The following is a 25,385-nucleotide window of genomic DNA, read 5'->3' on the forward strand; positions in this document are numbered from 1 at the left end:
ACTCCAGTCTTAAGTGTCACATGATCCTTCAAAATCATTCTAATATGGTGATTTGGTACACAAGAAACATATCTTATTATCAATGTTGAAAACCGTTGTGCTGCTTAATATTTTTTATACATTTTTCCAGATGAACAGCAAGTTCAAAATAACAGTATTTGAAATAGAATTGTTTTGGCAACAATGTAGAAAAAAAAAATTGCTATCATTTCTATAAATTTAATGTATCCTTGCTGATTATCCTGTAAATCTATTTTAAATCTTTTAATATGAAACACATGAACTAAAACAGGCAACACTTTTTCCATTTTCTATTAGCCAGAGTTGAATCTCAGTTGTGGCCCATTCTGACCATCAATGCAGATGGCGATACTAGCTGATTTAGATCCAGATGTAAAGAGGGAATGCCTTGTTTGTTGTTGACAGAAAAACTGGCTGCAGCAATTCTATAATGTGGCTTTGCACATAAAATAATTCATGAATGCATCAATAAGCAAGAAATAAAGGCAAAAAAATAATGATTTCCATGCTTATTTAAAAAAAAAAAAAAATCAAATTTCAAATATGCAAACAAGCCTTTATTTCCATCTAAGCCCAGCGAAACATGCCCACACATTTGCTGTCTATTAAAGAAAACGGCACAATATGTATGTATTTGTCTGTGTAATTAAATTTGGAACTGAGTTCTCATTTTCTAGCATTTAGAGGAGATTCGAAGTCACACTTTGCTGGATTCCTGGATCACAAAGAACTTGTTGGGATCCAGTCTGAACATTCCTGCATTCTTGTGCAATGACTGTCCCATAAGTTAACATTTGAACAATTAGTTTTCCATTGATAAAACAAAGTTCAATATAAAAGGCTATGGTTCATTTTTCAAAAGCAAGGAAGATGATATATGCCTATTTCTGGTTTTCATCCAATAATATCCTTGTATTTTTCTTTGAAAAAATACTGCTCTGAGAGCAATATTCACTATATATACAGAAATATGCTCTGGTAATCAGATATGCTGAATACAGAGGGGAAAAACATAATATTTCCAGAGGAAGGAGGTAAAGTAAGACGAGCAAATCAGAGGCAGCCTGTTCACTAAAGCACTCTAGCTTCAGAGTCAGATTTATTAATAAAATTACACTCAAAACCTTCTACAGGCCACTCCTGAGGTCCAAGCCTTGGGTCATTCTACTGCACTTCAAAGGAGAGCAGTGAGGACAGTTGTCAGCAGAGCATCAGTCTGAGAATGAGGCCAGAACAGGGTGCTTGTATTAGTTGGCTTTGGCTCGAAGCTGGGCTCTTTTGCCAGTGACGGCCTGGAAGCCTGTCTTGATGCTGGCTACAGAGCAACGTGAGTGACAGGTTTCACACTGCAGGAAGTAGAGACGTGTGTCCTTCTGCAGAATTGTATCCGGTGAGCGGCAGGTATGACAAGTCACATATTCCTCTGTGAAAAAGAGAAAAGAGAAATGCCTTGTCAAAAATCTATTAGGTCAAACTAAATCAGAGTCCTGCACGTGAGGTAAACCGCTAATTTTGATGTAACGGGTGGAATAATATTTAAATTGTCATTTGCATTGCGGGTGCGGGTGCGGGTGGGGAATCAATAGGCACAGACTACTTTGACTCAATTCGGTACCCACTGATGGGCAGCTGCTTTCAAGTAGTCCTGTGCTTATTTGTGTTCGCACTCTATAGTCTGAAGACCCTAAAATGTTTAGAATGTTTCAACGTGGTTTAGCGTTGAGCACAGCAGCGTTTGAGAGCTGCCTGCAACTGTAGTGATTTGCCAGCTTCAGTCCATCTGAACATGGTAAATTATGCCATATTTGATGAGAGGTAATGGCACAGTGCATACAGGGGTTGAACAATAAAAATAAAATACTGATCAATATAGTGTTACAAGTTCATGTCTATATATGTGCATATATAGGTGGTCAATCTTCCCTGATTTTACATTCCACTAGTAAGAGCAAAGAGTGAAGGTTAAATTAGCAGAGCAAAGCTGTACATAAAATATTGCAATCCACACAACATAATGGGAGACATCAGTTCAAAAGAGAACAAATTGCTGGTGCACGTCTCGCTGGCTGATCTGTGACCAGGAAAACCAGGTTTTATTGGTAAACCAGCTACATATTCATACATTCAAAATATTTGACTTACTTATATATCTTCTCAAGACATTCTCTATTTGTTTCTGTTGAAAGCGTCCTTTGATTACAAGCTGGTTATTTCCATCTATGGAGCCACTAGATATAAGAAGACATCTCTTTAGTTACAAGAAAAAAAGAAAAAAAAAAATCACCTTTTCACATCTGACAATTACTGAAAAGCAATTAATAACTCACCTTGTTCCCAACTCGGCTAACAGGAATGCCAAAAGATGTTTGGGCTGTCGATGCAACCTGAAGATGAAAAAGTAAACATGCTATGGTTTAATAGACAAAATTAGGCCAATATATTAGAATAACTGGTTTGATTAAATTCATATATTGGTCAATGTCAATAAAAGTGTCCAAATTGAAGAAAAGGAAAATACTTAAATATATTAAATATATTATTCAGTGTAAAAAAAAATATATATATATTTTTTACAAATATCATAAATTATCAATTAAATTACCAAAATATTTGAATGTATATGTAATATATTTAAGTTATTTATTAATACAGAAATATAAGATTTGTCATTTTACAACCTGAACTAACCTTGTCTTGACAGTTTTAAAATATACCTTGAGACAGTCATGAGGGTCATGTTTTTTCTTTTCTTTCTTTCTTTTTTTTTTTTTTGCATTTTAGTGCACTTGATTTGTTTGGTAGACAAATCTTTTTAAAATATTAATTTGATCATTTTAATGAGGATTTATTTTATTATCATATCAGGACAATTGTATCACCCTGACAAGTGCCTTTAAATTGAATCTTCAGAAATTAAAACATGCTTCAAGAAATTTTAAAATATGCTTGTATTCAAGTCATTGTTAGTATGATTTTTTTTGTGCTGCTCTAATGTACTTTTGAATAAATTAAAAGGTAGGACAAAAATAGCGTAATGTGTGACTGACCCATATATCATCCATTGCACTATTACCTAGAAAATACATTCATTAAAAGTTTTTTTTAAAGACCATAAGCATTCCTAGTTTTCTCTAGAACCCAGACTCAGCAGACATGCTAAGTGTTTGCACTCACAGTTTGCAGATGTCAGTGAAGTTTACAAAAGATGTTTTTTTTGTCCCAACTCGGACCACCTGAGGCGGCTTCATCACAAACTTCCTCTTCTCTCCTGCAACCATATCAGGATTTTTCTCCCTCATGATGTTAAACACCCGGCTCAACAACTGTATAGACGCAGACAAGTAAATAATGTAATAAATTAAAGGAAAACTATGTCACAAACACTGGGTAGAGTGATGTGTGATATAGAAGAAGAGAGAAAGTACTCATCATCATATGAATCAACTTCATACCTCATCATAAGTGTAATCTCTCTCTGAATCTGCCCATGCTGGGCCTGATTGTGAGCTGAATGTGATGCCTTCTGTGCTTTTATCATCCTCGATGACTGTAATAAAATATATGTGAAGACTCATAAATTCACATTTTTAATCAGCACAAATGAAATCTTTGTCATAAGCTCAAAGATTAGAAGATTCATAATTTGAAACAGTACATCATGTAGTGCATTAAACACCTTTAAGAGGAAAGAAAACAAATTATTTTTTCCCTGACATTAATGTTTATACTAGCACAATTTAAAACAACAAGCTGACCAGTGTGCTGTACATAGCATAATATAGAACTCAATAGAGATTGACACAACAAACAATTACCAGTCAAAATAGGCACAACATCATTGATTTAAATCTATAGAAAACAAATAAGATTTAAGTTGATTAAAAATTAGGGATGCACCGATACTGATACTGATACTGATCGATACTGATACAGCACACGTGTCATGTGGATTAAAACTAAATTAAAGCATGAACCGTTATCTGATTTATGTATAGCGAGTGGTTCCCTACATTATTCCAGGACGTTTGCAAGTCAAAAAGTTTCATGAAAGTGCGTGCCCCGAAAATCAAACAGCACATGAATACTGAATTGAATTGTCTTTCACATCTTGCACTTGTATGGATTAATTCACACAAAATTATGTAAAAACGCCCTTTCTTGGGGAGTATCCTAGTAAACATAGTTGGTTAAGTGAACATAGACAGACTTCTCAAGTGAACGTAGACAGTAGCTTATTCATATTGGACCTGGTCATAAAGGGACAGCAGTCTAATAAACCTGCTGCTGTTTTAATGTTAATCAAACAAAGGACAAAGAAATCACTCACTGTTCTAAACTAAATACCTTTTGCAACTTTATAAAGATCCATCTACATTTAATTTATAAAGTAATGAATATGCAGTGTTATTTCACATTTGATTACTTTATTCAAATTTCTGTACCTGAAAACTACTGCTAGAGCTACATGAAAAAAAAAAACGAAAAAAAAAAAAAAACAGCTGTTTATTTCATTTGTAGCCTTTCTTTGTTCTATTGTATTTATTTGTGCTATTTGTAATTTGATTATTTTATCTTATTTTATTACTGACCGTTTACTTGTTTTTAATAATGTTTTAAATTTACATTAATTAGGCTAGTAGTTTTGCAGTAGTATCAAAATTGGAATAGAGAATTGTGATATTTCACTGCTGTCTAAACATTTGAACGACTGACCCAATCCTCAGCACTGAGCCGTGCTGAAGCAGCTCTAAATATGCGCTGTATTATTAAATGGAAGATAAAATATAATAGAGCAATAGAATGAACAGTGAAAATAACAGAAGCTCATACAATACATTTTAGCAGGCTTAATTAAGCATGAAAATAACTGAAAATATATATATATTTGCTGAAAAAATTAAAGCCAACTAATATGATTTATATGATTTTGGATTCTCTAGCTGATACATTTAAAAATTACAAATGCAGTGAAAATACAGGTATTGGTACTCTATATCGGCAAGTACCAAAAATTAAAGTATCGTATCAGACTTGTTCTGGAAAAAGTGATATTGGTTCATCCCTATTTAAAATGATCTACTGTTGTAGCAGTTCTAATAGTAACAGGCAGACCGTTCCACAGTTTTTGCACTGCTACTACAAATGCCCGGTCACCTCTAAAATTTAATTTTGTCCTTGTAACCTTTTATCCTTGTTTTAAGATCTCAGAGACCTCCCAGAGCAATGTTACGACAAGAGATCAGTAAGATAAGATGGTGTTAAGGCATATAGAGCTTTGTAGACCATTAAAAGAACTTTAAAATCAATTCTGTAGCAGACCGACAACCAGTGTAATGGAATTAGGTATTATATGTTCATGTTTCTTGACAGCAGTCAGGAGCCTAGCAGCTGCATTTTGTATCACTTGTAGCCTAGAAAGAGTAGCTTGACTAATTCCTATAAAGAGTGAGTGGCACTGTATTTCAAACTTAAGAAACTTAAACCTGACATTATAAATCTAAGTAACACAAACTGGATCTGAATTATTTTTACAGACATATTGAAGAAAACCTATGTAGAATCTAAGTTGACTCTTGCAAAAAAAAAAAAAAGTAACAGCCAAGATTTTGTACAAAATCTGTTAAAGCCAGTTTTGAGGCTGATGTGATTTTAGAGTAAAATTTCCTTGTAGATTGCAGTACATGCTAACTGAAAGCTTGATTATACAGTATTTTTCTGTAACTCCTACCTTTTATATTCACATTTTTTAAATAATATTAATAATGCAGCACATTCTAATTAAATAAAGTGTATGTTCATACCATCCTCTTGTTCCACAGTGTCTCTCTCCTCAACAAATTCCACTTTTTTTGCTTTCTTTTTTTTAGCTGGAAGCATCAAGTCCAAATCATCTTCCTCCATTATTTCCTGCTGGTCTCCCTCAATTCTCAGCTCCTGGTCACCAATAAAATGAAAAGAGTCAACAGCCGTTAGATAGAAGAACTATCAAATACAAGAAAATATGCTTACTGGGCATCACATTAGTGATGGGAAGTCCAATTCTTTTTCTGCAAACTGATTCTTTTGGACAGTTTGTTTCAATAAACCAGTTAAAAAAACAAAGACAATGCACACAATAGGGCTTTTCACACTGCACTTAAACCCGAGTTATCATCATTCTAAACCCTGGTTTTAACCCAGGCTAAAGAAGCATTTCACACATTTTAGAAGCGGTGTTAGCACCGCGTTTTACCTAGGGTTACGGGGCTTTTGCTGTGTCAACCCCGTATTGTGGTGCCAAACGTGTACAGTGTGAAATGAGGCAAGTGCTGGAATGTTACGGCTAGATACTTTGCAACAGACAGCCAATCACATGCCTCATAATCATGTTTTACAGTCACAGAAACACTGTGTGTTGCTAAACAGTAACATTTTTGAATAGTGACAGAACACATGACAATTGGAGTGAAGAAGAGATCATTACATTCTTTCCTTTACAGTCCAAAAACTCCCTTCAGTATATACCTGATAGTACAGGCGGCAATATATAAAATGAGGATTTGCAATGCAAGACATTCGTCCAATTCATGACACTCACTGACACCACAAATAAGAATGTTAACCCAGGGATTAGTAGTGTACAATCTTAAATAGCAGATTATGAATTATTATTATAACGATTTATTATTAACCCTAGGTTAATTATGAGAAATGATAACCCAGGATTCAATTTACCCAGGGTTTTAGAATGACCCGGGGTTAACCATTTCAGGTGTAAAGCCCTAATAAGTGCATTGTATCAAATGATTAATTGTAAATGCTAGTACACAGTAGTTAAAGACAGTTAATATTAAGTGGGTCTAATTTTTTAAATAATAATATTAGTTATGCAGCACACTAATAAAACAGAAGTTGCGATTGTCTTTTCTTCCCCATTGCATATCAAAGTGAAATGGATCCTCAAACGAGAAAAATGTTAATGGTTTTGATTAAAGATTATGAGGCCACATTATTATTTTTTGAAAAAATGACATGAAAGGACAAATCATTTAAGTGTTAGTACATAGTACTTAAAGACACCTAAAAGAGGGTCCCATTTAATTATCCAGCTATGTAGGCTACTGGTCACAGGAAACTCAATTCATGTGTATTGCAAAGAGTTAATCATTAAACAATTACCAGACAATTTCCTTATCAACAACTGCTAACCTTTATTCCTTCTTCAATGTCATTTTCAAACACCTTCTTTGGTTTCTTTTTCTTCTTTTTCTGATTAAAGAAGTTCAGATCATCTAAATCATCCGAAGGCTCTGTAAAGAAAGTTGTAGAACAGTGTCATAAAGGTCCCAATCTCAAATAGCACATTTTTTTACAAACTCCTTCACACAACTTTTCAAGGTTCTGGTTTAAATACATTTGTTGAGAAACATGACTAAACCCAATGCCACGGTACAAGAGAAAAGCAAAACACTGCATGGTTTATGGAGAAAAATGGCCTCTCACCCTTTTTCTTGATGTCATCATCTTCAGGGTCGATTTCTCGTTCCTCTCCTGCTTCAGGCTCAACTTCTCTCTGTTCAACCTGTTGGGCTTCCTCTCCAAGCCCATCTCCATCTTCGTCGAGCATGAAGGGCTTCTTCTTCTTCTTTTTCTTCTTTGATGTAGTGGGGTCGAATAAAATCTGAGGACACATAAGGCACCAGAATCATTTGCTAAAGCATGCCTCGCTGGGGTGAAGGAAATAATACTCACCCGTTTTTACTACTCAAGCAATGTTTGAGTGTTCTTTATTAGTTTTTGCATTTTATACAACTAGAAATAATACGTAATAATGCAATAAATAAAAAAAAACAGCAAACGCAGCCTACAGCACGTTATAGGCAACACTAACTGCTCTCAAATCTATTCCCAAGTCACAACATGATTGAATATTTCCACTAAACTGTGAATATTAACAAAATATAAAAATAGACCACCACACTACCTCGTCTTCTGACATGATGATTGAATTAATTATCAATGATTTTCGTCCTTGTAAATATCGTTCGCACGGTTAACTACTCTCATCCACTGTCTTGCATCAGCACAATCAGCGAGCTTAACGCGCAAGCGTTCTTCCGACGACAAATGATTACATCATCTCCACGTCCACGACAACACCATGCGACTTTCCATGGCTGCGCCCAGAGAATGTCTGCTGCGCCCGAAATTGCATACTCTCGAGTATGAACTTATTTTGAATAAGTATTTACTTCACGAGAATCATGACAGTTAAAAAAAAATATGTCAGTGTGTAAATTAATGTAATCTGGACGTAGCCTAGGCCTACTACATTGTCATGTTGTCATTTTTTTTAATCATAAATGGGCTTTATTAATTTGGATTTTGTATTATTATTTATTAAATGGCAGTCACATTACGAATAATAAACATGATAATAGTCCAACATATAATATAAAAAATATTGAACAAATATAGACTGCAACAAATAGGAAAAGAAAATATAGTATATTAACAATAATACAAGTAAAAAGAAAGAAAAAAATAATATAAACAGAAAAAGGAACAGGTATGAGATCATCATATAAATAGCATAAAAGCTTAATATAGAGACCTAGTGCGTTTTGCTTTGCTATTTTTCAACCCAAGTATATAACTCATAACTCAATATAAGTTTTCATATCTATCTGAAATAACAAAAAAATGTGGTTTTCCTTTAGCCCATTTTTGTTTATGTATTTGGAATTTCCCCATAATCAAACAAAGATTAACAATAAAGGCCACACTTGGTCGTAATCTTTGTCTATTAAAATAAAAAATAAAAATACATATTTCTCAGAAAAGTAAACTTTCATAAGCATTTAAAAAAGGAAACATTCCAAATCTATCCAAAACATTTTACTATAAATGCAATTAAAAAATAAGTGGACAACACTTTCTTTCTCAGTCCCACAGAAATCACATTTAACATCTACATCAGTGCAAAACCTATTTTTTAGGCAGCAACCATGCATATATCCAGTCAATGTTCTCAAGTTTAGAATGCCAGTATGTTTTAGAAGATATTGGGCACGTTCTGTTTGTAACTTCCTTAGAGTAATGATTCCATCTTCTATCAGTAATAGTAACTCCTTTAATTGAAACATCAGGTCTGAGACCCACAGTCTCCTTATTCACATTTCCTTTAATTGATATTTAATTGATAACAGATATTTTAAACTGGATGGTATAGCATCAAACACTATACAATATTCGTTATTCTTTAATATTATACCTTTGAATAAATTCTATGTAGGTATACCCCATTTTCATTAAATAACTTTTTAACAAATATAGTATCAACCCATTTTTGAGTTTTATGTTAAAACATTATATATCTGTGATTCCAAATTATTGGACACATTGCTTAATCTGACTGGAATCTTACTGATTTCAAAGTTGCATTGCAACAGAAAAGCAACCCCACCCATCTTTTTAAAAATTAGATTAGGAATTAAATACCAACTTTTATTTATGTATTGAAAGTAATGCTTGATCCATCTATTCTTTAAAATTGTATTTAAAGTGCTGAAATCAAGCAAATGTAAACCTCCATAACCAACCAAATTAGTTAAGCTACCTTTTTTAATGTAATATTACTCCAAATGAAATTTAAAATATTTTTATCAACTTCTTTAATGATGTTATTCGGGACTTAGTGAAATAGCAGGACAGAGCAAACGAGATAAACATTCAGCTTTTGATTAAATAATTCTACCGTTCATTGACAAGACTCTCATTAACCATAAATTAAATAAGTGTTTAACTTTTTGAACAACAGATTGAATATTTAGCTGACCTTCCTTTTCATCTTTACATATTTTGATTCCTAAATATGTAACAACATTCTTTACAGGGATGCCAAGAAGTTCACTATTTTTAATAACTCACATTTGTTTACATTTAATTTTAACCCTGAAACCGGTGAAAAGTAATTCAAACAATCAATCACACTTTTAATGAATCACTAACAAATATTGTTGTATCATAATTGACTAATTGACTGCATTTTATTTCTCTTTCTAAAATCCTGATTCTGTGAAAATTATATTTGTTATTGTAAAGATTCATTGTCTGAGTTACAAGTAAAAACAAAAAAGGAGATTGGGCATCCCTGCCTAATTTTCTTTCTGAAAGAAATCTGGGGGTAGTGCCATGTGCAAGTTTTACTGACTATACACCCATTACATAAAGTATAAATGGCCCTTTTAAAGAAATTACCAAAGCCAAAAAAAATCCAAAGTCTCAAATATAAATTTGTGATTAACGGTGTTAAATGCTTTATAAAAATCTATAAAAAATATAAAACTTTCACTATCAATATACTCATTATAATCAATTATATCTAGGACCAAGCGAAAATTATTACTTATACTGTATGTCTGCCCTTCATCAATCCTGATTGGCAATCATCTATAATTTGTTCTAAGCATTTTTTTTAATCTTTCTGCAAAAAAATAATGGCACATACATTTAATATTGTTATTAAGTCATGAAATAGGTCTCCAATTGTCGGTTAGGGTGGCATGTTATGTTGTCATTAACGTGACCAACCAGGGTCAGTTACGTAGCTTTACTGCCATTCATAAATCCATATCGTGGCCTCATGGGATAATAAAGTGTCCATCATCTGCACAGTGCACACTTCAGAATCTCACCGGAAGAAGTAGGTCGTCCGGGACCTAGGTATTTTTTTTATTTTATTGAACAATATGTCATGTACAAACAACATTACAACAAAAATATATCATTACAATATGACAGTAGGATAAGGTGCAAAAGTCCATTACATGAAAATAAAGTAAAAGAAAAAAAGGGAGCTTGGGCTTGCTCTTCAAGTCATATTCTTCTATTCTAGCAAAAGGTATTTTTGCATTTTTACTTTTCATCATTATTTATAGCATTTGTATAGGAAATAAACTCTTTGTGAAATACACAAAACTTAGGTTTTACTTTCTTGCCTACACTTTTACGAGTACTGTGAATTCAGACATGCTTCTATTGTCACATGGCCTACTGTTTTTCGCCTATGATATAGTATAGAAGTATGCTATGTCGGGTGCTGCCAAAGATGTGTTTCAATTTAGATTTATAGTAATAATTATTATTTTGATAATTATAGTTTGGTTTGTAGCTTCTTCGAAAAAAAAGTATGGCGAACACCATGAGTCAAACATGTTAAACGAATTTGCAACTTTCTTTTCAGAAACAAACAGCCATGTGGTTTATTGAAAATTAATCCACCCAAACCCCTTACCTACATTAAGGTAAAATAAAGGACATCAAAAGGGACTTGGCAAGGAATAAACAAAAAAGACAAGAGAGGAATATACAGTATACACCACACTCTCCCTATAAATGTTATCGGTCAGCTGAGGCATTTTACACAGTTAGTCATTTGAAGACATGCCACTCAAATTGAATCAGCTTGCCATTAAGTAAGGCACATAACACATCAGACACATCATTGTATGCTTTTGAGTGCAAGAACCAAGGTTACTTTTTTATACATCATTTTAACAAGAGCTAAGATGCCACAGAAAGACTAACACCAAAGAAAAGGAATCCAAAAGTTTAATGATCTCTCAAATAAACGCCATCTGAATTTTTTCAAATATACACATACACCAAATATGCCTCAACCTGAATAGATACAGCATTTTTCAAAAAAGTATATGCTCCCATATGAGGAAAAAAAATGTAGTATTGTTTATTTTGTATGTTTTGAATAATTACAGTCATCTACTGCCAGGAGAAAACCCTCAGCATATCAATGAATCAGACCAGAAAAGATATCAATGGGAAAAGTCTGTTATTAAATAGGTAATTTTCTGCAACTATTCGGACACAGCATCAAACAATACATGATGGGCAGTCATTATATATATATATATATATATATATATATATATATATATATATATATATATATATATATATATATATATATATATATATATATATATATATATAATGAAGCTAATGTCAGTTAATCCAGGGTTTTTTGTTTGTCACCAAACCATTACGGCATTGTCATCAAGCTGTAAAAATGTTTATGTTGGAAGTACTGAATAACATTCATCTAACAGAACATATTAAGATCAAAGTTTGAAGCAAACAACAGTACCGAACATATTTAATATATCAGACGAGATGAGAGAAAGATGACCATGAATATGAAACTTGTGTGTTGGCAAACATGCTAATTTCATGAAAAAAAAAAAAAAAAAAACAGTTTCTGAAGTCAAATAAGAAACAAAAATTAGAAACATCAATGCATTACCTAAATAACAATGGCCAAATATTTAAGGTTCACGTCATATATTATGTCATCAGATTGTATTGTCTTATTTACTTTAAAAACCTGCTTCATATCTATTTTTGTTTGTAACTCTTGTTTTTCTAGACTTATTTTAGCCATACTGCAAGAGACATGGTAACTCAGAAAATTTGTTTTGTAGTGTTAACCCTCTGAAGGTACATGGGTTTGCCTACACAAGCCAACAAGGACAAGCAATGAAAGTCTGTCAGATTGGGTAAATTCACATAGCCCATGCCTTGAGTTCTTCCATGTCATCCTCATCCTCCTCTTCTCTCTTTTTGTGGGCTGGAGAAACACAAAGACAGATGGTTATTGAGGGTTTCCACAGGGGAACCTCTCTGCATGTTAGTATTAAAGACTATTAAAGTGGTATTCCACTTTTCTTTAACTTACCAAAGTCCAACTTCATATGTAAAGTTTACTTTTGATTTAAAATTATTTATTAGTTTGTGAGATACAAAACAAATTATTACCAATCTACAATAGTCAGTCAATAGATTTTTTGGTAACACTTTACAATAAGGTTTATTGAATGAACAATACTTCTTTAGCATTTGTTTAGCAAAGGCTGTATTTGTTAACATTAGTTAATGCACTGTGAACTAACATAAACAATGAACAGTTGTATTTTTATTAACAAACATTAACAGATTAATAAATACAGTAACAAATGTATTGCTCATTGTCAGTTCATATTAGTAAATACATTATCTAATGAACCTTATTGTAAAGTGTTACCGATTTTTTAATAGACTTAAATCACATGAATTTTGGTACTATGTTGATATGTAATGAACAGCATGAAACGAACCGACAGCTGTTTTTTTGGGTAATGGATTTGAAGGCACACTGGGCAGGGGGACATCCTCTGTGCCACTAATTTCCAGCAGGTTCTTGTCCAGTTCCTCCTGTTCCAATTCCTCCAATTCAGCCAAGAGCTCATCCTAGAAAAAAAACAAGAATCTTAATGTTCATTCAACATCTGTAAAAAAAAACTGCACTTGAAGAGAATGTTAGAGCAAAAAGCAATGAGGGACACATCTATGTAAAATGTATTAACAACCATTTCACCTTAATCAGAGGTTTAGGTATAACTGTTCACACATGCACTGTGCAACAAAAAAGTCCAGTAGTGAAAATGCTTCTATTGCTATTTTTTTTTTATGTTGAACTGAAAAATTAACAATAGTTAATTTCTAATTTCCTAAGTATCTGCTTCATTTCCCTTTTGCTTTATTGTTAGCAGCATAGAACTCAATCTTAATCTTGATGATCATGTTCTCCAGCATGATTTAAGATGACCCTTGTGCTTCAATGTAAGCAAAAACATCTGAGTCACATGTCACAAATGTTCTTAAAATAATGCAGTTATAATGTTTTTTATTCCTAAAACTTTCTGTTGGGGTTGGGCAACACTGCAGACCACATAAAAAAAACTAACCTCATCAAAGTCTTCTCCAAAACCTACAGGTCTTGAAATGGCATCAGAAATCTCCTGCGCCAACTCCTGCTGGTCTGTGATGTCTTGCATGAGGTCATCCACTTTGTCTAGATCCCTGAAAACATTCAATAATATGATTATGTGCTGCACTCTGTGCTAAGGAATCAACAGGACATTTGAATCAGGTATCTTACATATTTTCATGGGCTGTCTTCATGGCCTTGGCAGCAAAACCCATGTTTTTAAGCACTTCTGTGTTTGTATTGGCATTCTCTAATGCTTCTCGCTGGAACTCAATAGTGGAGAGAGTTCCATCTATCTGAGCTAGTTGCTTTTCATATCGCTTCTTTCTTTTAAGGGCCTGTAAAGCAGCTTGAGAAAGAAAGAGACAGACATGCACACCATAACTTAATGGTAAAAAATATAAGGGTTAATTCAGGCTAATTGGGACATTTTTCCCATTCATCTAAATGTCTATATATATATATATACACATCCCATGAAAAAATTAATTCCCACATATGTAACTAACTTTTTCATTCAACCATACCCAAATAAGAAACAATACACTCGATGCAGTTAACCATGTTCCCTGTTAATGGCTGTTCTTTCACAACAAATCACATGACACTAATCAGACGTAACTAAGTGATATGAAATCCAATCCTTTATTAAGTCAAAACTCTTTTATTCAGTTTCGTGACAGCAGGGATTTTACTGTTCCTATCCACGTTCTTCCATATATATGTATACGTTCTTCTACCCGACATAGGTTTTATTTTTATAAATCGACTTCATAGTTTCGATACTCACTCAGTTTAGGTCAAGTGACGCATGGGTGTAGCTACCCAACCATACTGAAATCGACGACAGGTAGGGCGAAAGAAGAGGGTAGCTTTCTTTTTAAAGTTATTTAACACACATATGACAAAACGGGACGATTCGTTTTTAATACATACCTCGTTTGTTTTTCGTGCCGTTTTTCTTCGCCGTTAATAGCTCCGCATCAATTTTTTGCTCTAAGTACTCTTGTTTCTTGGTTAACATCTCTTCTGTCTCACGGAGTTTCTGGATTGCTTCTTGTGGATTTGGGCCTTTGCCGCCTTTCCCCCCACCGCCAAACAATTTGCCGAAAACGGACATATTGTTTTATATTTTCCGAAACTAAGAAATCCCTCTGAGTCTGTTTGTTTCTAGACACTACTGGTAACGTCAATCGCTGTTCCGTGTTCAGTTGTTGATTGTCTTACTTCCGCCTTCAGGCCTGCTGTCGTCATGAAACTCGTCATGGTCAGGCCACCTATCAACGCTACAGCTGCTGGAAAGTGATTGTCAACATGGAAACAATGTTGTTGTTTTTTTTTATGCGATAACTAACTGACTGTAAAGGATACTATTTGTTATTACGAGCATTAGGTCAAAAGTATTGACAGTTTAGTAAACGTTATAATTCTGAATGTCAAATTCTTTACCCTCATCCTTCCCTCACAATTTTTTTTTTTTCACAGATCTTTCCCTCGGGGCTTAAAATGACCCGACGCCCTAAAATTATACTTATACTTTTTTTTTTTTTTTTTTTTTTTTTACTTAAAGTTTTTGTAATACTTCATCTTGATAATATTTAATCTATTTTTTTAATGCGATTTTTTGTTATTGTATTTACCTTTAAATTACTAGATTTGATCGATAAGTATTAAATAAATAGTCATTTAAGTACATTCCTCACATTCTTTCAACTAAAATTCTAAATAACTCAATTTCATGCATAACTCTTTTAATTCAGCTCAAAATATCCAGTGTATGATCCATTGTCTGTCTTGGGTTAACTTTTTTTACTCCTCTCCTCCCCTACCCTAGACTATTCTCGTCTAAATTTCAGGCAAGGCAAGGCGCATCTCAAACGAGCCTAACATATATCAAAGACACAAAATACATAATATGCTATACAATATGCAAGAAGCACAAATGGCGTGTCAGTGAACAATGTACTGTGATGGAATGCATACATTTGCAAGAAATGCAACATACATAATGTAAAATTTCTATTTCAAATAGCCTATGTCTGTGATTTTAGTAGTGCTGAAATGTTTACATGCCCTGATATTGTTTCAGGCTGCTACGTGTTTTGTTCTTCATAAGAATAATGATATATTTGTATTTGTTCCAAATCAATAAGCGTTGGATTGTGGTGTTTTCAGTCTCAATTTCTTTTTTTTTCCAAAGTCAAAAATTACGCAAAATAATCCATGAGCTTGATTATTTATTGCAATGTATAATTTATTGAAGAACTGAAGCCAAGAATATAAACCAAAAGATACAATAAAGATAAAGTACAGCCTACACATTTACTTACTCAAGTGTTGCTGAAAATTAAAGATGTCTCACACACACTTGGAGAGTTAGGCACTCTTGTATTACTGGTCCAGAAATGTTCCCAAAATAGACAACAGATGATTATTGAATGTAGGCCTACTACAGCACAATAAATTAACATCATCGTTGTTGCCCACATTTTATCTAATTTATCGTACATAGGAAGTAATATAAATCATTGTAGGCTACATTGAGCTCGCACAAGAACTACTTTCACACGCGGAACAAGACGGAAAAAAAGTTCTCACAGATGAGTTTTAATTGGTAGGCTACACAGTGGAGCGCGTTACAAATGACAGGTGTTCCTCAGTAATAATTAAACTGACACTAAAACAGTCACAACGGGGTGGAGCCCTCTTGCAGCTTACACTGAAGGATATGCTTATTTGCTCCACATTACACCAGGTAACTGTAACTAACATTGTTTCTACAGAGGGTTTCTTGTTTTAAAAGTTTTTAAAATAAAACTTTCATTAAGTTTTTGGACAAAGATACAGTGGCTGGCGAGTGCCCAATTTTAACGATTCACATATAGTAGCCTAGCCTATTCACGTATACAATATAGCCTATGCAATATCTCATATGCATGTGAAATTTAGCAAAATTTTGAAAATGAATAGCAAATCTTATTTTTCGCGTTTCAGTGAATTTGAAAATGAGCTGTGATTGAAGACAAGGTAGTTGTCCGTTATAAAATTAAAGTTAATGAGTAAATGGCAGCATCACTATTCCCAACTCGTCCCGCAGAGCAGATCACAGCAGGGCAAGCATTCTCCACTCCGGATCACGTGATAATAAAGGCAAAATGACTTACAATTTTCTGTAAAAGAAGTCCAATTTCCAAACACTGTTATCGCCATTTCTTCTTGCATGCGTCCGCCATGTTAGTTTATTCTAAAGTCGAGATTTCCCGTGTATACAGTCAGGACTCTGGTTGTTTGTAAAAATCAATCTGCCTGTGTGGTGTGCTGTCTTGTATGGAATTCCAAAGCTGCCAAAATAATAAATAAATTAAAAAAATACATGAATATACAAGGAAATGTAATAAATAAATAAATACCAAAAAGGTTACACTTTATTTCCATAGTCCACTTTAGGCATTCTACCAACTATAAATAACTTTGCAGCTACATGTCAACTATCCCTCATTAGAGTATTAGTAGACTGTAGTTGACTGTCAGTAGACTGGTAGGTTATAGTTAGGGGTCAAGTTACTTAGCCTATAGTAAGTAGAATATCTGTTGGAGGACCAACAAAATAAAGTGTTAGCAAATATTATTCATACAGTCTACTAATACTCTAATGACAGTTAGTTGACGTAGCTGCAAAGTTACTTATGGCGCTTTTCCACTACACAGTAGGCTACCAGCTCGACTCGCCTCGCCTTTGTTTGGTTTTCCACTGTTTAAAAGTTGTACCTGTTGTAAAAGTTGTACTTTTTTTCGTATCACTTCCGGCGAGGTTCTGAGCGAGCTGAGGCGATACCAGAGAACGTTGGCGATACTAAAATGTGACGTGAAAACACGGCAGACTGCTGATTGGTCAGAGAGAATCGTCACTATTCACTGCGTCATCTGGGTTGACCCACCTGGAAACACTGGGTTTTCTGTTTCAGAATGGGAGGTATGTTAAACCTGAGAAAGCAGAGTAAGTCAAGCCCGTTTCTGAAAGAGAGGTAACTTGTATGCAGAGTCAGTTACCATGGTAACTATATAACTCCTTAACTGGCAACTGAAAATACAGTAGTAGATTAGAGTTACATAATGTGGTTCTAAACAAATTCTACAGAATTAAACTTTGGCATTTACTGGAAATCACTGAACTGTGTTGATCTGTGCAACAGAAGTTGATGGACCGTCCTCTTGCTGTTCTTCCACACTCTGGGGGCGGAGGGAGAGATAAGAATAAATACCTGTTTATACTTTGATTTAAACTTTGATTCTCCACATAAAAATGTGAAAAAATCTGAATGTGTAGATTGTTTGATGTGTAGACACATAATATTAACATTACCTCTGTAGGCCTCTACAGATAGGCCTCTCTGTGGCAGCAGAAACTATTTATCCCCATCGTCCTGTGAAGATGAGCATTTGGTTGAGTACACTTTATAACACTATTTGTCATAATTTCTGGTGTATTGAGTAGGCTACTTACAACTGCCTGCAGGTTCTGTTGGGACAGGAGGCTCCAAAAGACAGATATTACCATCAGAATCTTTTGGGACAACAAAAAACCCAACCCAAAGTAAAATAAATGGAAATATCAAAAATAGCCTATATAAAAAAATACATGTAAACCTCTTACATTTTATGAAGGCCCTTGGATCTTCGGGAGTGACTGGCTCTGAAGTCCCTCCAGGAATTCCCTCAGCCAAAAATGCTGCTGCACTGCTAGACACTGGATGCTATTTAGTTATTTAATATGTCAAATGTTTGTAAAGTCAGGTAGCCTACACCCATGATATGCTCAAGCCTTACTTGATTGAATTATGGTTTTATATTTAATTTTCAGCTGCTGCCATGTTCTTTTAATACCTGCAGGGTTGCCCCTACATGAAAATTAAAATTAGGTTGAATAACATACTGTTCTTCCAGTTTCACCACTCTGATATTATAACAGTTGGGTAAGTTACTTGTATTACTAACTACAAATGACATCTTCAACAGTGTAATTAGATTAATGCAATAATGACTATCTTTAGAAAGCATTGGTCTACTTAATACTAATTACTAAATCCCATATCAACCTCAACCAATTGAACAATACAAGGAGAGACAAGAAACTGCACTTTTAATGCTTTCAAATAAACAATATACAATTGCATGAATTATTCTTGAATTGACCAAAGTGTGTAGAGGAAGAAGGTTACATTAAAAATATACCTTTTAAAAATGTATGTTAAATATACAGAATTTTTAGTCTAATGCAATTACATCTGATTTTACTTTAAATTACAGAAGAATTAAGAGTAATCCTTTTAATTAAATTACAGCATTAATGTTCTAATACTGTAAAATTACAGTAATAATGTTCATACTCTCCATATGCTTGTAGAAGCACATCCAGTTCTGCTGGTGAGAAATATGAAGACCTCTTTTTGTCTGGCGCTGTTGCCATGGTGACTCATAATATCTGCGCTCCATTGATAATGGCTTTTTATAGTTGTGTCAACTCAGAGTTCAAGGTTTAACTCAGAGTTGGTTGAACCTCCTTTCTGAAACAGGCCCCAGGTGTGTGTTGCGTACTTTTATTTCCTTATGTGTAATAGTATTTTTTTTCCCACATTTATTTATTTATTTATTTATTTATTTATTTATTTATTTATTTATTTATTTATTTATTTATTTATTTATTTATTTATTTATTTATTTATTTATTTATTTATTTCCACATTTCTTTGTCTGTATGGTAATGAGGGTGGTGTAGGCTATTTTACTTCAGACATAGCAGTCGAGCTTAGAGCGCTGGTATAGGCAAGAAAGTGGTACTCACTCAGGGCCAGAGTGGCTATCACAGGGCCAGCCCACATAAAAAAAAAAAAACAAAAAAAAAACATAGTTTTATTCAGCAAGGATGCATTAAATTGATCATCAATAGTTAGATTAAAGACATTTATAATGTTCTAATGTTCAAATGATTCCATTTCAAATAAATTCGATAGAACTTTCTATTCATGAAAGAATCCTAAAAAAATTGCACAACTGTTTTCAACATTGATGATAATAATAATTAATGATTTTTGAGCATCTAATTAACATATAAGAATGAATTCTGAATTTCTGAAAATTCAGCTTGACATCACATGAATAAATAACATTTTCAAATATATTCAAATAGAAAACAGTTATTTTAAATGGTAATATTTCACAATATTACTGTTGTTGTTGTTGTATAATCAAATAAATCCAGCCTTGGTAAGCATACGAGACTTTGCACGACAGTGTATGTTCTTTCTTGTCTGTTGTTGTTGTTTATTATTATTATTGTTATTATTATTTTAAATAATGGAAAACATTTTGGGTTATCTGTCTGTTTTTAAAAAGTAAACGAGTTAACAATTTTGTAAGGCAGTCAAACCTCCCTTCCAAATAATACTAAATAATAAAAAAACATCAAGACAATCTCAAAGTTTTTAAACAGCTAAGCCATATTGATGTCTGATATTCATTTTAATTTATTTAACTTTAAGTTGTATGTGCAGTATGCTTATTTATAAGTTTGATTCTAGAATGTTTGCCTAAAAAGTGTAGTATATTATTGGTTATTTATCTGTATATTCCTGTTAAAACCATAGACTGTAAAAAAAAAATATGGACGTAGTGTCCGTGACATCACCCGTAGGGCTCTGAAGAGCATTTTGAATCCCAAAGTGGGCGGAGCGCATCATTTTATGGTGTTTTGATAAACCGAAGATGGGCAAAGAGGCGGGATTAGGTGAGGTGACGTGACCGCTAACAGATAGCAGACAAACGGCTAGTAGTCTACACGCCCTTAATTATGCAGAACTTTAAGGCTTAATATAATTTAAATGAATGAGTTATTTAAAAAAAATCACCCCCCTCACAGTTGTCATGAAGGGCAAAATTTGCTATATTATACAAAAAAACACTTTTTGTACCAGGCTGTAATCATATTTCTTTTTCTGCTGTAAAGTTGGACATTTTAACATGTAGTCTAGGTCCTGGGTAAGATTTGTATGCACTTCATTTAGCGGAGAATATCTCAACCGTTATAGACTAATATGATCCTATTGAACAACGTGGGATGTGTGCCAAAATCTCTACCCGGGACGAAAGTCCTGAAAATGACCACAACCGGTGACACTATCATCACACTACAGGTGAATGGGACTTTTTTTTTTCCTTTATAGATATCCTCATAAATTTCTACCAGTTTAATCTTCATATTAAGAGAAATACTTTTTGTATTACACTTTGTCTTGAAAATAAAATAAAATATGCGAATTTGGCAATATCTCATTAAATATGCGTACATATAAACCCTTGAAGCTACAGATTTTCTGAGGTGATCACAATGACCATGATTATAAGGTCATAGAGTGTAAGCACTGATTTGATATAAAGAAAATGGCTAAAAAACAATTTGACGACCTGCGCATTGCTGCGTTCGATAGTAATGCCTTTAAGATGGACTTTGAGAGGACCGCTTGCACCTCAACTAATGCATGAAAACCTATACAAAAGAGCCTATTATCAACAGCAGCTTTGGGTCCAAGCACCATTTACAGATGCCATCTCGATCTTAAATGCAGATGCTTATGGTTTTGTAAGAAAGGACAGTTTATTAGTCCCTGAGATTGTAATCTCAAAACCTGAAGGTTTGCCAGATCCCTGCTCATGTGGCAAGTGTGCACACAAGAATGGGTGTCCCGATGGTATCCGTTGTTGCAAGTACTGCAAATGCAAGGGAGGCAATAGTTGTAAAAATCATATAACTGAATGAGCTCTCATCATCATCCCCATACATGGAATCTGTTGCGAAAGTTTTACCTTGCAACACAGGGAATAAACCTGTTGTTTTGTAATAATAATAATAATAACAACCTTTATTTTTTATAGCGCCTTTAAATGTACATCTCAAAGCGCTGTACAGAAACAATTAAAACTACAAAGATACAGCACACAAAGAGACATAATATACTGTAAAATAAACATAAAAGACAATAAATCAAATAAAGCTAACCTAAAAAAAAATTGTTTTAAACTGTGATTTAAAAAACAAAAGATTTAGCTTGCCTAATCTCAATCGGTAGAGAATTCCAAAGGTTTGGAGCTAATGAAGAAAAAGCCGTCTCCCATTAATCTTAAACGAGTTGAGGGAACAGTTAAAAGACCAGTTTCCGAAGAACGAAGATCACGTTTTGGAGTATATGGAGTTAAAAGCTCGGTCAAGTATTGAGGTGCCAAACCATGCAGTGCCTTCTAAGTAAGCATCAAAATTTTGAAGTCCACCCTAAACCTAATGGGAAGCCAGTGCAAACACTCCAAAACGGGAGTAATATGACCTCGTATATTAGTTCTAGTAAGGATTCTGGCAGCTGAATTTTGCAAAACCTGCATTCTGTTTAGGGTAGCTTTTGACACCTTTTGATGCCAGATTTGTTTGAAACTCCACATTTGAGCCATCAAGAGTTAGAGTGACCGGCTCTGCTTTGCGTAGTTGGTGGGGTGAACCAACAAGCATAATCTCAGTCTTTTCACTGTTAAAACAAAGAACATTATCTGTCATCCATTCCTTCATCTTAGAAATACGCCCAGAGAGAAAATTAGCCGGCACAATTTCATTAGGTCTAAAATGAATGTAGATCTGGGTATCATTTGCATAGAAGTGAAATTTTAGACCAAGTGATCTCAAAAGCTGGCCAAGAGGATAAACATACATATTAAAAAGAAGAGGGCCCAAAATTGACCCCTGGGGGATGCCAGACTGCACAACATTAACCTCAGATCTAAATCCACATGGCAACGAACTGCTTCCGATAAAAAAGGTAGGACTTAAACCAAGTAAGAACAGTATTTGAAACCCCAAAAACAGTTTCAAGACGAGTAATTAAAATTGAGTGATCAACAGTGTCAAAAGCGGCACTGAGATCAAGTAGGATCAAAACTGAAAGAATGTTTTGTCAATATGTTTTGTATTTCTCACTTTAAGTTAACATTCCAATGTCACTTAATATCACCATAACTGTTAAACTGTATGTATATAGGGCGACCACACTCTTTGGCCTGGTTTCACAAACAGGGCTTGGATTAAGCCAGGCCGTAGTTCAATTAGGATATTTAAGTAGCTTTTATAATCATGCCTTTGAAAAAAAAAAAAAAAAAAACATTACTCGTGTGCATCTTGAGACAAAGCAATGGCACTGACATATTTTAAAGGGGTCCTGTTATGCCCTTTAATGAAGTCTTGATTTGGTTTTTGTGGCACCTGTTTGGGAAATGTCCCGCCCCTCCCATAACTGCAAGTTCATCTCTAGTGTAAATATGAATAAGTGTCCATTTCAAACCAATTCAAGCCAGATTCAGCCCCTGAAAATGTTCAAATTAATTTTAACCACTCCAAGTTCCTCAGCCTTATGAAGGTCAAATAAACATGTTTTGGAAATGTTGTGGAAAAAAGTGTCTCTTTGACATAGTGACAACACTGTCTTCTGCAGCTCAACCAGGCCAATTTAATCTGGGACTAGGCTTAAACCTAGTCTGTGAATATGGGAGATTATCTTTATCCCAAACATGGCTGTAAAAAATCGTCAGGTCAGGATTCAGATCTGATAACAGACACGGAAGTATGTGCATGTGAAATTATCCAGTATTAGTCACATTTAAATGCGCTGGATGGGTCTCATAAGAGCTTGCGTTTATTGTCGTTGAGACCGGCAAACCACCTCAGAACGCCGAGAAGAACCAGCGCCCATTTCACTGAAGTCTATGCAAATTTACATTACATTTGTGTTTCCTGATTTTGCATGCACATGTGAAAGTTAAAATGCTTAAACTCAGGGCCTGACCATCATAGAAAATGAGAGATGCATCCCCCCCCCCCCACCCGAATAATTAGAAATGGCCAAGTCAAGTCATCTTCATTTATATAGCGCTTTTAACAATGTAGATTGTTTCAAAGCAGCTTTACAGAATAAACGTATAATTTAAGGTAACAGAGATTGTTTTGGCTTTATAGCGGTTCTTTAATAAAGATATTTTCCAGCTAAAGTTAGTTTTGATTGATTCGCTTCGGTCGCAACGATCATTTGTTTGTAAATTAGGGGCCGATAAGACGACTCCATTCTCTCTACACAGACTTTAAACGCGAACCTGTGATAAACGCTGATGGCGTTCACATGCGCATTCTAAGAATTGGGCGTTTGAATATGTGCGCAGGTTTGTAATTCCCTACAAAACAAGCCTAAACAAAGTACTGGTCTTTCCTTATAAATTTTGATACAGAATTTTATTTTATTTTGTCACTTCGGGGTAGGTACGCGAAAAGAAATTTTCCCGACAACGCTTTATCTGTAGAGTGGGAAAGGGATCCTCCATAGGGAGAGACTAGTTGGCACTTCAGCACTGCGTTGTCATCGGGTCCAGGCGAAGGTCCTTCATCAGATCTGGATACGGCCTGGATCCGGCAGGCTGAGGGAAATCCTCGGGATAAACAAAGACACTAAAATTAGCGTAGATGCCATTCTTCTTATGATGTAACGAGTACATCAGGATTTATGGGAAGTGTTCCTAATCTATGCAGCCTAACATTGAATTATAGAAGTCTATAATGTATTATGTGAATGCTAGGTCAAAGAGATGTCTTTAATCTAGCTTTGAACTGACAGAGTGTGTCTGCTTCCTGGACAATGGTAGGAAGACTGTTCCAAAGTTCCCAAACCTGTCCTGGAGTACCCCCAACACTGCACGTTTTCTTTGTCTCCCTAATCAAACACACCTGATTCAACTCATCAGCTCATTATCACATAGGTTAATGAGCTGATGAGTTGAATCAGGTGTGTTTAAGTAGGGAGACAAAGAAAACGTGCAGTGTTGGGGGTACTCCAGGACAGGTTTGGGAACCACTGTTCTAGGTATTATTAACTGGCCGGAATTTTGAGATCGCAATAGACGTGAAGGACTATAATGCGTTAAGAGCTCGCTTAAGTACTGCGGAGCTAAACCATTTAGTGCTTTGTAAGTAATCAGCAATATTTTAAAATTGATGCGATGTTTAATAGACAGCCAATGCAATGTTGACAGAACCGGGCTAATATGGTCATACTTCCTGGTTCTGGTAAGAACTTGAGCTGCTGCGTTTTGAACCAGCTGTAGTTTGTTTATTAAGCGTGCAGGGCAACCACCCAGTAGAGCATTACAATAATCTAGCCTTGATGTCATGAACGCATGAACTAATTGTTCCGCATTTGTCAATGAGAGCATATGACGTAATTTAGATATATTTTTAAGATGGAAAAATGCGGTTTTACAGATACTAGACACGTGACGTTCAAATGAAACATTGGTATCAAAGAGCACACCCAGGTTCCTAACCGACGACGAAGACTTAACAGAGCAGCCATCAAGTGTTAGACAGTATTCTAAGTTATTACGTGTGGGAGTTTTTTGTCCAATAATTAGAATGTTTGTTTTTTTCAGAATTTAGAAGTAGGAAATTACTAGTTTACCAATTACCAATTTTTTATATCAG

General features: G+C 34.4%; 3 protein-coding genes across 5 annotated transcripts in view; 1 reads left to right on the top strand and 2 right to left on the bottom strand.

Annotated features, from left to right (window-relative positions):
- Positions 1-1,088: 1,088 nt before the first annotated feature.
- On the bottom strand, positions 1,089-8,211 carry LOC308680667 (eukaryotic translation initiation factor 2 subunit 2-like). 2 transcript variants are annotated; one of them, XM_081348920.1, is made up of 9 exons: positions 7,985-8,211; positions 7,504-7,681; positions 7,210-7,310; positions 5,823-5,955; positions 3,474-3,568; positions 3,196-3,344; positions 2,349-2,405; positions 2,164-2,249; positions 1,089-1,444 (listed from the first exon to the last, which is right to left on the bottom strand). In XM_081348920.1, the coding sequence occupies exons 1-9, from the start codon at positions 7,997-7,999 to the stop codon at positions 1,269-1,271; spliced, it is 990 nt and encodes a 329-aa protein (XP_081205046.1). In that variant the 5' UTR covers positions 8,000-8,211; the 3' UTR covers positions 1,089-1,268. The 2 variants fall into 2 exon arrangements, with proteins under 2 accessions (XP_081205046.1, XP_081205047.1); XM_081348921.1 differs by having other exon boundaries at positions 7,504-7,654; positions 7,753-8,107.
- Positions 8,212-12,030: 3,819 nt separating this feature from the next.
- On the bottom strand, positions 12,031-15,321 carry chmp4bb (charged multivesicular body protein 4Bb). The gene is made up of 5 exons (XM_081350100.1): positions 14,762-15,321; positions 13,997-14,174; positions 13,803-13,917; positions 13,173-13,305; positions 12,031-12,646 (listed from the first exon to the last, which is right to left on the bottom strand). Exons 1-5 carry the CDS (start codon positions 14,943-14,945, stop codon positions 12,582-12,584), a joined length of 675 nt encoding a protein of 224 aa, XP_081206226.1. The 5' UTR covers positions 14,946-15,321; the 3' UTR covers positions 12,031-12,581.
- Positions 15,322-16,427: 1,106 nt separating this feature from the next.
- pabpc1l (poly(A) binding protein, cytoplasmic 1-like) overlaps positions 16,428-25,385 on the top strand; it is a 70,486-nt gene continuing 61,528 nt past the window's right edge. For both annotated transcript variants that reach the window (XM_081349452.1, XM_081349453.1), the window contains exon 1: positions 16,428-16,580. The gene's annotated coding sequence lies outside the window, so the exon portion shown is untranslated. The remainder of the gene's footprint in view (positions 16,581-25,385) is intronic.

This window comes from Scardinius erythrophthalmus (assembly GCF_964197995.2).
Source record: "Scardinius erythrophthalmus genome assembly, chromosome: 20".
Taxonomy (NCBI): domain Eukaryota; kingdom Metazoa; phylum Chordata; class Actinopteri; order Cypriniformes; family Leuciscidae; genus Scardinius; species Scardinius erythrophthalmus.

Coding starts and splice junctions, on each gene's coding strand:
- chmp4bb (XM_081350100.1), bottom strand. CDS start 14,945: ATGTCCGTTTTCGGCAAATTGTTTGGCGGTGGGGGGAAAGGCGGCAAA. Junction 14,175..14,761: donor CGGCACGAAAAACAAACGAG/GTATGTATTAAA, acceptor TTCTTTCTCAAG/CTGCTTTACAGGCCCTTAAA. Junction 13,306..13,802: donor TTGGAGAAGACTTTGATGAG/GTTAGTTTTTTT, acceptor TTTTTTTTCTAG/GATGAGCTCTTGGCTGAATT.
- LOC308680667 (XM_081348920.1), bottom strand. Junction 7,311..7,503: donor TGATGACATCAAGAAAAAGG/GTGAGAGGCCAT, acceptor CTTTCTTTACAG/AGCCTTCGGATGATTTAGAT. Junction 2,250..2,348: donor TTAGCCGAGTTGGGAACAAG/GTGAGTTATTAA, acceptor TCTTATATCTAG/TGGCTCCATAGATGGAAATA.